At 33.5% G+C, this 13,793-nt stretch overlaps 1 protein-coding gene across 7 annotated transcripts in view; it reads right to left on the minus strand.

Annotated features, from left to right (window-relative positions):
• The window catches only part of DIAPH2 (diaphanous related formin 2), a 1,054,304-nt gene that overhangs the window by 784,348 nt on the left and 256,163 nt on the right, over positions 1–13,793 (minus strand). For all 7 annotated transcript variants that reach the window (XM_072816467.1, XM_072816462.1, XM_072816464.1 and 4 more), the window contains one exon: positions 9,161–9,300. In XM_072816467.1, coding sequence (XP_072672568.1) covers positions 9,161–9,300 — 140 coding nt within the window. The remainder of the gene's footprint in view (positions 1–9,160; positions 9,301–13,793) is intronic.

Genomic DNA, 13,793 nt, shown 5'->3' on the forward strand with positions numbered 1-13,793 from the left:
TTTCTTCTCAAATTATAAAAGTTCCTATACTGGCTGGTGCTTAACAAACTCATATCCCCTTCTTAGGGAACACTCCCCACAGCTACCTTCTGAGATAATAGTCCTAGGTAAGCAAATTCTGGACCATATCACCCCACCCCCCTCTCCTTTACCATGGGCAAACTTATATAATTAGAGAGGATGACCTGATCATAGTATGGTCTGGCATGCAGACTGAGGTGGCCTGACAAGAAAACCTTTGCCTGAACAGAAACAAAAGAGGGCCAGTGTCTCCCCATTATGAATTTGGATAATACAGAGATGGCCAGGCAGTTAATATCAAGAAAAGATACTGACTCAGGGAGAACCCATGTTAACAAAACAAATCAAGTAAATGTGTCATGAATTTCTGCTAAGTTAAGGGAGGTTTACAACAAAAATAACCATGGATGGCTCTAGGATGACTATGGGGCATTAAGTGACCTTCCATATCAGCCTCCATGAGGCATAGTTATACTGATGTCCCGAAAATTCCTGTGAGATTTCGAGCTCCCTTACTGAAACATGTCATTTGGTCTCCCTGCTTCATGCTTGTGTTTAAAAACACAGACAGGTCATACCATTCCTTTCCTCAAAACCCTCTAGCATCTTCCTAGCTCAGTCAGAGTAAAAATTAACTCTTCCAAGACTCTTCACTCTGCCTCCAGGGACAATGGCTTCTGACATTCCTGGAAGAGGCCAAGTAACTTTACTTACTGTAAAGTAGTACAAAGAACTGGTTAAGGGCCTAGGTTCTGGAGTCACACAGCCTGAATGGAATCTGCTCTGACACTAGCCATGTAGCATTAAAATGTAGCAAACTGGGCAGCCCCAGTGGCACAGCGGTTTAGCGCCGCCTGCAGCCCAGGGCGTGATCCTGGAGACCCTGGATCGAGTCCCACATCAGGCTCTCTGTATGACGCCTGCTTCTCCCTCTGCCTGTGTCTCTGCTTCTCTCTCTCTCTCTCTGTCTCTATGAATTAAAAAAAAAAAAAAAATCTTTTAAAAAATAAATAAATAAATAAATAAATAAATAAATAAATAAGTAAGTAAGTAAGTAAGTAAGTAAGTAAGTAAGTAAAATGTAGCAAACTGGGCAGCCCGGGTGGCACAGTGGTTTAGTGCCTGCTTTCAACCCAGGGCGTGATCCTGGAGACCCCAGATCGACTCCCACGTCAGGCTCCTCCCTGAATGGAGCCTGCTTCTCCCTCTGCCTGTGTGTCTGCCTCTCTCTCTCTGTCTCTCATGAATAAATAAATGAAATTTAAAAAAAAAAAAAAAAAAGGAAACTTGTACTCAGCTGATTTAAAAAAATAAAACATAAAAAAATAAAATGTAGCAAACTACTTAACCTTTCTGAGCCTCAAGCTCCTCATTGATAAAATGCAAACAAACAATGCTGACACTACTAATAAAGATACACTAATTGCATGTGTATATTTCGAAATCTTAGAATATTTCCTAGATGATAGTAAATGCTAACTTTATAAATTTCTTATTATTTTTAAATGTTTTTAAAGATGCCTATGAGGCACCTATAAATACAAATGGAGAAAGTCTGAATCTCAAGAGAGGTCTGAGGTGGAAATATAAATTTAGGCATCAAAGAGACATACACACACTCAATCTCAGAATATTGCCTAGGAAATAATATGTACCATATAAATGTTAGAATGTTAACTACTACTATTTTTAGTGAGCATTTCAGAAGTTAATTGAATTTAAGCTTATTAAAATCAAGTTGACACTTAAATGCATATAGTACGAGCTTACTAAAGATTTAATGAATATTTTTAAAGAATTATTTTTATAATTCTTTCTGGTAACCTTTTTTTAAGTGGTTTTTAATAGTTTATTATATACCCAAAGGTAAAATAAATATTTTATTCTTTACATAAACATTTGTGAGGAATCCAGAAATACTTGCTTGACAATCACATATACTTTTTGGTAGTATTATTTTACAAGACAAATACAAAATCATTATGTATTACATTTACATATTGGCTTGTTAAATTTTTTTTAGGTTTTCAGAGTTTGATTACTACCTAAAAAATAAAACAAAATTAGCATATCCATGAAATGAAGCTATGCCTCTATTAATCCAACTACCACAATTTATTCCTTATTTTCCCTCCACAACACATTTCCTATGTTAATCATTTTTGGGAAAATACACAAGAAACTTTTGGTCAATGATTTCATCAAATTGGAAACATTTTCTAGATATAAAAGAAATAACTTAGGTGACAAGAGATTTAACAAAAGATATTCCCTGAAATGTCACACATAGACAGGATATGGCCTTAAAAGTTCAAGACTTGCTGAGTTCATGTAGGAAATGATATTTATGAATTGTCAGGTATCTTTTCCTTGTCCCTGGTTTTTTTTTTCCCCCTCAATGAATCATTTCCTTTCTTTCAAGTGTTTATTTAAATTCCAGGTAGCTAATACAGTTTAAATTAATTTTAAGTGTAGAATTTAGCGACTTAATGCTTACATACAACACCCTGTGCTCATCACTAGTGACCTCCTTAATTTTGATCACCTATTTAACTCATCCCCCAACCCACCAAGCTCCCATCTGGTAAACCATCAGTTTGTTCTCTATAGTCAAGAGTCTGTTTCTTGGTTTGACTCTCATTTTTTCCCCCTGTGTTTGTTTTGTTTCTTAACTCCATATATTAGTGAAATCATATGGTATTTGTCTTTCCCTTACTGACTTATTTCAGTTAGTATAATACTCCTTAGCTTTATCCATGTCATTGCAAATGGCAAGATTTCATTATTTTTGATGGATGAGGAATACTATACTCCATTTTAAAAATTCTTTATCCATTCATCAGTTCGTGGAGACTTGGGCTTTTTCCATAATTTTGTATATCGTTGATGATGCTTATACAAACATCGGGATGCATGTGTCCTTTCAATTAGTATTTTTGTATTCTTTGGGTAAATACCTAGTAAGACAATTGCTGGATCATAGGGTAGTTCTATTTTTAACTTTTTGAGGTACCTCCATACTGTTTGTTACAGTGGCTGTGCAACTTTGCAATTCCCACCAAAAGTGTAAGAGGGTTTCCCTTTCTCTGCATCCTCAGGAACACCTGTTTCCTGTGTTGTTCATTATAGCCATTCTGACAGGTGTGAGCTGATATCTCATTATAGTTTTGATTTGTATTTCCCTGGTGAATGATATTGAGTATCTTTTCATGTGTCTGTCCTTCATCTGTATGTCTTCTTGGAAAAATGTCTATTCATGTCATCTGATTTTTTTAACTGGATTATTTGGTTATCAGATGTTGAGTTTGATAAGTTCTTTATAGATTTTGAATACTAACCCTTTATGAGATACATCATTTGCAAATATCTTCTCCCACTCCATTGGTTGCCCTTTAGTTTTGTTGTTTCTTTTTTTTTAAGATTTTATTTATTTATTCATGAGAGACAGAGAGAGAGAGGCAGACAAGAAGGCAGAGACAGAAGCAGGCTCCATGCAAGGAGCCCAATGTGGGACTTGATCCCTGGTCTCCGGGATCATGCCCTGGACTGAAGGTAGGCACCAAACCGCTAAGCCACATGGGCATTCCAGTTTTGTTGTTTCTTCTGGTGTGCAGAAGCTCTTGATCTTGATGAATTCCAAATAGTTCGTTTTTGCTTTTGTTCTCCTTGCTTCAGGAGACATATCTAGTAAAAAGCTGCTATGGCTGATAATAAAGAGGTTACTGTCTATGTTGTCCTTTAGGATTTTAATGGTTTCCTGCCTCACATTTAGGTCTTCAATCCATTTTGAATTTATTTTTGTGTATGGTGTAAGAGAATGGTCCAGTTTCATTCTTCTGCATGTTTCTTTCCAGTTTTCCCAACACAATTTGTTAAAGAGACTGTTTTTTTTCATTGGATATTTTTTTCCTGCTTTGTTGAATATTAACTGACCCATATAGTTACGGGTCCATTTCTGGATTTTCTATTCTGTTCTGCTGATCAATGTGTCTGTTTTTGTGCCAGTACCACACTGTCTTGAGGTGGTAACTAACCTTTTTGATTCATCATTTTAAAAAGAAAATAGAAATTTAAAAAATATAAGAATTTATATTTCTCAGATTATACTCAAAAGATGAATCTGAATTTAGTAGGTAAAATAAGATGATTACTAACAGTTAATAACAACAGTAATAATATTAGCTTTGATTTGAAAACATTTTCAAATTTACTTATTCAGTTAATTTAGAATCAATTTCAATATAAATGATACATCTTATATGCCTACAAGCCATAGAAAAACAACCCTAAGTGTATTATAATTATCAATCATATTCTTCAGTTTCCTCAGGCTTACATGTCTTTGCCCAAAATAGTAGATAGTATTTCCCAAGGATTGTTATATTATCCTCAAAAGTTTGGCTCATATACAAGGCAAGACTGGAGAGGAAGGGGAGCACTATCCAAGTCATTCACCTTCTAAACAAAACTAAAAAGGAAGTATGAATGTTGGTGGAAGGTTTAAAATGCATTTTAAAAATCTGCCACCGAAATATGCATGTATAAGATAACCCAACCTAAAAAAGTTTGTTGATTTCTATTCATTTTATAGGCAGATGTACTTACTATTCTTCCACTGGAGTCTCTTACTTGCAGTAGAATTCCAGTAAAGCACATGATTTCAATCAGAAGAATAAGAGGAGCTGAAAGGTAATTGATAAAGCTAGAAAGAACCCCAAGGAACAGAGAAAAAGGACAGTTATCGCCAGATAATAGCAGAAGGAGAGAGATTGGTCCTCCCTTAATTTTGGTGTACACATCATAACATATCAATCAGTTTCCAGGCACAAACACAGCCAAAAAGGGCTTTTCTGGTTACAATTTCCCTAGTTCTGGAGGAATATTCCAAGAGTGAGGAAAAAGTAGCTACCCATCCAATGGCCACTTGAACCAACTCAGACAATTCTGAGAGTGACCTACAAGGTCATAAAATATCAGACTGTGATCTCAGGGTTTCTGCAATTGTGTGATATCACAGATACACACACACACACACACACACACACACACACTCTCACACTCACACTCACACATCTCCTAGACTGTATCTTTCCACACTGAAATTCTAAGGAAGAAATACACCCCTCATTGCTTCTCCTCCAATGTGGTTTTCCTCAAGGCAGGCAAACTTTCAAGAGTAGTTCAGAATTTCTTATGTTTATAAAGACTAGAATTTGCAGAGACGTCTGATGACTTCAATAAAAAATAGATATATTAACTATTTGTTGTTTCTGAAAAATTGTCATTTATGAATTTTCTGTTTCTGAGAGGAGGAAAAGTTAATTTTATGCCTCAGAAAGCTTAAACAAGTATTGATAGCAAGTTTTCATAAGGTTTGGCAAAAAAGACCATATTCTGATAGTTTTCCTGACAGTATGGATTACTGTCAATGCTGCACTTAAAGGATTTTCAATGTTTTACACTTCATTTTTGTGAATGCAGCTAAGACAATTGATGATTTTCTCTTCTACCTGTCCAAATCTCTACTAATATAACAAAATTAGTATCTTAAAAGGTATCATCTTTATGTATATAACTGAGGACTTACTTTATTCCATTATTTAAAGGTATCACATAATTTAATAAATACTAGTATGTACTATTTATTATGACTAGGATGTGTTATTATATTGAGGAGAAAAATTTATTCTGATTAATTAAAAGTATTGATCTTCAAAAACAAAACAAAAGGCTTTTCAAGTGAAATTAGAAAAAAAATCACAAAGGAAAGTATTTTTGAAAAAGTATTTTAAATAAAATGTTCAAATAAAATATAAGTTATTAACTAAGCTTAATATTCATATGATTAGTTTTATTTGTTTGCTTAACCTGTAAGAATAAAACTTTGTTATATATAAAATTGAGCATTTAGTACTCTACAGAATACATCAGAACATCAAACTTACAGAAAGTCTGGTCCATGAACCATGTAACTACAACAGACTACAATTTAATCCAAATATCACCACATTATATTTGAAGTAATTACTAAACTTAATAACATTTTAAGAAAACATTTTTCAAACATAGTATAATCTTATTCTTTAAAAAGTGCACTTAAACATAGCATAACCTATGTTTGCTGTTATTTTAGTTATAATCTTATTTTTAAACATAAACTTATATTAATAAGATCTGGTATTTAAAGGTAGTAAAATCTTATTGTTATAAAACATAAACCTGTGGTAATAAGAGTTGTTAAACATAATTTTATTTTTTAAAAACATATATCTATGATAAGAGCAAATCACTCAATAAATATTGAACTCAGCATCTGAATTCATAAATTGTTCTCTTCAGCACAAATTAGTCAGTTACTATATTTAGCAAGAGATAATAGGACTATAAATCCAAACACAGAAAGTCTAATGTAAAAACAACAGAATTTTTGTTTTTGTCTCTTAACTGGTTCCCTGACTGCATCTATAGTCTCCTAATATATGGACATTTCAGAAAAAGAAGCTCCCACACAACAAATAATTTTTAATTTTCTTCTGAACCTTTTTTCTCCCAAATCCATTCATACAGGACTGTTTTCATTTGCTTGCTGATAAATCCAACAAAAAGTCCAGTCAATTTATCCATTACCATCTCCTTCTGAGCTTCAAATACAGTTAGAAAAACAGAAAAGTTCAAAGCATTTGGAAAAGCAGTGAGCTTCAAAAGGATGCCAGTTGAGATGTTTTGTTGCAAAAAAAATCTACTTCCTAAAAGTCAACAGATTAAACTCACTCACAGATGGAGGCAAGGATCTTCAGAAAATGAAAAATCTTTTTCCTGCTTCAATCAGCAGATTTAAAATGCTCCTCATCCACAGTGGGGTAGATGTAGCCCTCATTGGTGAGATAATCAAGGGCTTGCTTGATGGCCCTGTCACTCATGCTGTGAAGCTGAGTCTGGAGCTCATGCACACTGTTGCCTTCCTATTGAGGACATTCAAGATTCTAAATGCAGGACTTCCTTGTAGATGAAGTGGAGATTGTGGTACTCGCCATAATTCTGGACCTCATCTATGTTTGATGGGACAACAGGCCAACTGGGCCCAGAGGCCACTTGGTGGGCTTTATCCAGTATCATATGTGCATTGACCATTTCCAGAATATGCGTGGTGGACTCATTCATGTCCTCCAAAACACGGATGTTCAATACCTCAAGACCCTTTACTTCTTTAAAATATTTGAGAACACCAATCACTTTGATATATACTCCTACTGGAAGAAGCAACATCCCCCATTTTGCTTTATTTCTTCCCAGCCACTGGTGGACCTCAATAAGCTTGGTGGTCACATCATCAATTCTATTTTAAAAATGTAGTTTGAAGCCCTATCTGCGTTCCTGATTATCCCCAGAATAGAGACATTGTCAACCAGGGTGGAGGTGAGCATTTGGTTTACACAACAATATCCTAGATTCACATCCTGGATCGTGAGGCCTTAGTAGCAGTAGCTGCACCACCCTTAAATGACCATTCATTGCTTCCAAAAGCTCCACCCACAGCAGAGGTGCTGGCATAGGTAACAACCCCACTCTTATTAATCTTAAGGAGAGCTCAGACAGATTAGGAGATAGGTTTTGGCTCTAGTCAGTGAGTTCCTCAAGTGTGCTTTAACCTCTTCAGAAGGCTATAATCAAAAGCTTTGACGTGTTTTGATACAAAGAGCCTCATGTGACCTGTGGAGCTAATCACCTACCAGAACACTGCTGCTTCCAGCCAATCAGGACCTACCAGCTTCTCACCTGGTCCCATAATTCTTTGGAGTTGTCTGGTAGTTGCTGTGCTATATTTTAAAGGCCCTGCATGTAGTTTCAAGCCTTTCTTGCTATCTTTATAAAAATGCATTTTTAGTAGGTACCCCTCTCCTTCATTCCTAAGTGCAACTTCTTCTATACTTACTTCTTAAATATTCATTTATTCACCCATTTAATCAACCAGAAAATTTCAATAGAAAATTTCAGAGCACACAGTGCACTATGGTAAAGAGCTGTAGGTTTACATGGCAGGGGTTCCAAAAATGGTTATGGTTCTCAAAGAATTCATATTCTTGTTCAAATCATTAAGACTAAAAGCATTCTAGAAGAAATGACAAGACAGTCATCTTGGAATGATCATCATACTCAAAATGAGTCACATCTTACCATTGCCTTTTTAATTTTTTTATTACAGAATTATAATTTTCCAGTTATTCTGACAAATGTCTATAGGTAAAAATAAATAATATCATATATTTTGAACTTCTACATCAATACAAATAAACTCTATATTATTGTCAAGGTTCTATTAATAGGTCAGAGAGAAATACAAAATGCGGGCTCCATTATATATTAAGAAAAACGTGACTAAAATCAAAATACCATTTCTGTATATTTTTATGCAGTATTTTCTGAACTTTGGGTTGTAGCAATTTATAAGAATATATCCCAGAATGATTTCATATTACATTGAAAACGTATTTTTCCTCATAAAACATTTTATTTTGGTTAAAATTAACTTAAAGTTTTTGTTATGATGAATGAAGGACATCACTTAGTGGAATCCACCACTGGTAAAGAACTCCTTAAAAAACCCTTTGTGGTTAAAAAACAGCCTAAATGTATAGAGCTTTGAGTTCATTAGTACCTTCTCTCATTTATTTTACTGGTTAAAATAATTTTGCTATCTCAAAATACAAAAACATATGAATAGTATATCTAAAACTTGTAAAATAAAAAACTGTATTTATTTCTCAGGTTAAAAATAAATAATATCAGAGCCATAATACTTAATTTGTTTTACAAATAAATACACACTGATTGTTATCTGAGCATACAGATTGCCAAATAAATGTAGATATTTAACTTCTGGGTCCATGTTTTATATAATGAATGAGGAATTAAACATACAAGTAATATTTGTATTCTTAAATTACACATTATTAAGATATTAGATTAACTATCTTTTAAATGTTTGCAAACTTATAATCAGACATTGCTGTTTTCTTAGCTAATATCAGAATGCTAGTCAGAAAATCGTGAGGTTAAAATGATGTAAATGATTGTATTTCTAAAAACTACATACAGTATAAACTGAATGAATCATATAAAAGTAATAAGAATGACCTACCTGACAGGATTGCTGGTTAAAGAAACACGCAGAGATTCAAGGCAATTAAGAAGTTTCTCATCTGAAATACCAGATCGTAATTCGTGAACATATTCTTGTGAAGACAAGGTGCATTCATGTTTGCTGTTTTTCAGACCTCCCTATAAAAAAATATCATTTTATATAAACAACAGGCTTTAAAACAACTTTGAACATAAAACAATGCATGAATAAGTACATATTTTACTGTAGAAAAAGATGAGCAGAGTGCTATGCACTTAAAAATTCCTGGTCATAGAATTGATGTGGTAAAATCATGTTATATATATCCCAACACTCTCCTCATCCTCATTTAAAAGGAAATTGCACTTCTAGTGCTCATATTCTAAACAGACTATGTACTTGAGATTAAGTGTCACTGACAGGGATGCCTAAATTTATAATCCAGACACTGGCATTAACATTACCTGGTACTACTAAACCCACAGGATGAACATTTACAAATCATGTTAATTTACCTAGTTAAGATCCTTATATTCTATTTGAAAAAATACAGTGACCAAAACTTAATATAAAACCTTATCATGTTCCAAAACTATTGAAATATATCAGAGAATTAGCTTACCTCTAAAAACAAGTGAAAAGTTATTAAAATGAAAAACAATACAGTCTCGACTTAGCATGTTAATCTATTCACTAATTCCCAACTATTCCTTCCTATGTTACTCCCATGTTGTAGATTAATCTTAAAAAGCCATTAAATGCATTTATCTGATAATGACTAGTATTTAGCTCAATTTATAAAATACATAGTTATTTCTAGAATTTATTATCTCATCACAGCTCCTTAGCTTCATCACATTGCCATAACTACACAAGTAGTTTGGGGAAAAGACTGAGAGGAAAACATCATCAACACATTCATTATACTAATAATTCAGTATCACATTCTAGATATGTATAATCATAACTGCCCCATTCCTATATTACAAATATATTCCTCTGAATTAAAATTCTAGTTTGAGTCGTATTTTCAAAGTTCATACTAAACACACTTAGTTTCTGTAAGTACCCAAGATAGAATAAGGAAAGCATTTTTTTTTCAATTTGGTAGAAGGCATATCATTAGAGGATACAGAATTACAAAAAAAAATGTGTTGATAATGAGAAATGGATTCCATAAGGTTTCATCGTGTTTGACTTTTATTGAGAAGACATCCTCAATATAGAAATTGTCAATCATTCTCAATGTCTAATTTATTTTAAAATTCCATTGAATAGTAAGTAAATGTTTGAAGTCTGATAACGTCTTCTGTAGGGGAATTGTGTTCCCTTATAGTGCTGTAGCACTATCACTATTACAACACTTAAGACATTGGGGTAGGGGTCATTATTTGCTTCTATCACTCTTCTAGACTTGTAACTCCATATATGCGAAGTATCTAACACAATGACTTGCTTTAGTGAGCCTCAAAGGAAGTGTGCTATTATTGAATCTAACCATAACAATTACAGAACAAGGAATACAATTTCATAGTTAGCTCCCATATTTTCTGTAATGTACACAACTTTATTTTTCTTGGTTTGTTAGGATTTACAGATGTTCAAGACTTCTACTGAATGGATCATTACATGGCAAAGTAAAAATATCACCATGAAATCCTTTCCACATTTCTATAACTTATTTACTCAACTCTTAAGACTGTAGATCCACAAAGAATGATAGCAAGTAAACATTTAGAGTATAAAATGTTGCGAGTCTGCAGTCATAGGCCACTTTCATATGACCCTCAAACTCATTCTCTTAATGGATAACAAGGCCCTATTGACTCTTCCCTGGAGGCTTGTACATGAGTTTATTACTGTAGAATATAAACCTTTATATTTGCTGTTTTTTCTGCCTGAAGGATTCTTACTCCTGACATCTCCATTACTAACTCATCATCTAAGTCTCAGCCCAATAGTCCTCAACCCACCACATGCATCATCTCAGCATTTTAAATTTCAATTATAGTATTAGGTCTATGTAACCTTATATTGTTTAGTACTTTACTTGTTTACTGTGTCTTCCTCATTAAAACATAAACTCTATGAGGCAGGAATCTTGTCAACCTTGTTCACCACTGTATCTCTAGATATTAACACAATGCTTGGCACACAGTAAGTACTCAAAGCATATTTCTTTTTTTTTTTTTTAAAGTAGGCTCCATGCTGAGGGCTTGAACATGGAGCTTGAATTCACAATCCTGAGATCAAGACCTGAGCTGAAATCAAGAGTTGGATGTTTAACCAAGTGAGCCACTCAAGTGCCCCTCAAAACACTTCTTGAATGAATGGATAGATGAACTGATCGTGAATAAACAAATAGGTGAATGTCTCATGAGTTTCAACATGCTGAAGCTTCAAAACTCAGGTTAGTTTTACCTCACAATATTATGGTTCTGAGATATTCCATTACCATATATTCAGAAATGCTAGTGTAGAACAGGTAAATTGAGACAATGTATGGCAGGCATCCTAGGAAGAGCTCAAAGTGTCACTGAGTTTTAATTGTGACCACTTCACTTATCTTCTAGGTAATTATTGAGCAGACTATTCAACTAATCCCTATAAACCTGTTTGCATATTCATGATATAGGGGATCATATTTATTATAAACCTACCCTCATGTTTATTAAAAGGATTAAGACAATGCATATAAAGAGTTAAAACAGGCATTTCCTATGTGTTATCTCATAAACACAGTAAGTTACTCAGAAATGTTTGTTTCCTTCTTCTATCTAGTCATAGCTGAGATATTTATTTCTCATGGAACAACTGGGCCAGCCTAATACCTTGGGACTCCCTACTCCCTCAACTCTTATAAACAGGCTTAAATTATGTAATTTATGATACCCTGCGGTTATAAGGACTGGTAGCAATAAAATGGAGCAATATAAAAAATATATAACCTTGTAAAACAAATAACTTTTACCAAGCTTTCAAGGGTTTTAATGTAAGTTCATAATTGAAGATTATGAAAACAATAGTACACAAAGGATGAGCTGACTGTTATATATCAGCTCATCTAATAGCATCATTACAGAAATAGAAAATCATGGTGACAGTCCAAGTTCCCTTAATTAGTGAGGTTTCAAGAATAAAACACTAATATTCTGGTACTCTGGTTATTTGTTTTTTCCACCATATGTCCCTTTCTCCCAATATTGTATAAAAAATTAAAGCACTAAGTATTGAATTATAAAATCTCTATTCCAAATGACAAAATATCTTCAGCACAATCAATATGCTGCAATAAAATGTTAAAGAAATCATGTAAAAACTAAACAGTGCAATAAACTAATTCTCACTATATTTAATAGGTCTATAATCCAAGAATGACTTATTATTAACATCCTGTTCTGATACTGAACAAAGGAAACAACTAGATAATGGAGAGATAATAATGAAAATTTTAATTAGCTGCTCTGTATGAGATTAATGAAAACTACCACTGTGCCCATTTGATCTTTAAAAAACAATGCAGACAAAGTTAGCAATTAGCATATATCATGCCATTCCAAAGCTAGGTTAACAAAAAGCTTTCCTAATTTGAAGCAATTCCTTAATTTGAAAATCATTAGGACAGAGATACTTGTCACTGTGACTGTGCCTATATTACACTAGGATACTACACAAAAAAACAAAAGATATTTTGGGCCAGTTTAATGTTTACATACCCTTAATTCTGACATGAAATGTTAGTATTAAAATCAATTAAATAATACTCTTAAAAGAACATTTTAGGTTTGCATTGGAGATACTACTTCTCATATCATTATTTTTTAAATTTAGTTTTACTTTAATTCTAATTAGAAAACATATGTTCCATTACTTTCACATGCAACATGGTAATTCAACTTTTAAATACAACACCCAGTACTCAACACAAGTGCACTCCTTAATCACCATGACCGACCTATGTAATCCACCCTCCTTTCACCTCATTTACAACTTCTCTGGTAACCATCCTTTCTTCTCCTTAAATAAAAGTCCATTTCTTGATTGGTGTGTGTGTGTGTCTTATTTGTTCCCTAGTACTTGTTTCCATTGCTTCATTAAATTCCACAAGTGAAATTTTATATTTGTCCTTCTTTGATGGATGTCTTTCACTTAGAATAATACTATGTAGTTCCATTCATGTCATTGTAAATGACAAGATTTCATTCTTTTTTTATGGCTGAGTAATTGTTCATTGTATATACCACAACTTTTTTAACCATTCCTCAGGTGATGGACTATTTGAAATTTGACTATTTTTGATAATGATACTCTAAACATAGAGGTGCATGTATACATTTGAGTATTTTTTAACTTTGGGGGTAAATATCTAGTAGTGACAATATTGGATCATAGTGTAGTTCTATTTCTAACTTTTGGACGAAACTCCATTCTGTTTTCCATAGTGACTATATCAGTTTGCATTACTACCAACAGTATAAAAGGAGTTCCCTCTCTCCCCATCTTCTCAATACCTCCTATTTCTTGTGATGTTTATTTTAGCCAATCATACAGATGTGAAATGATAGCTCATTGTAGTTTTGATTTGTATTTCCCTGGTGGTAGGGGATGTTGAGGATATTTTCACAGTTCTCTTGGCCATCTGTAAGCCTTT

Source organism: Canis lupus, chromosome X (assembly GCF_048164855.1).
Source record: "Canis lupus baileyi chromosome X, mCanLup2.hap1, whole genome shotgun sequence".
Taxonomy (NCBI): Eukaryota; Metazoa; Chordata; class Mammalia; order Carnivora; family Canidae; genus Canis; species Canis lupus.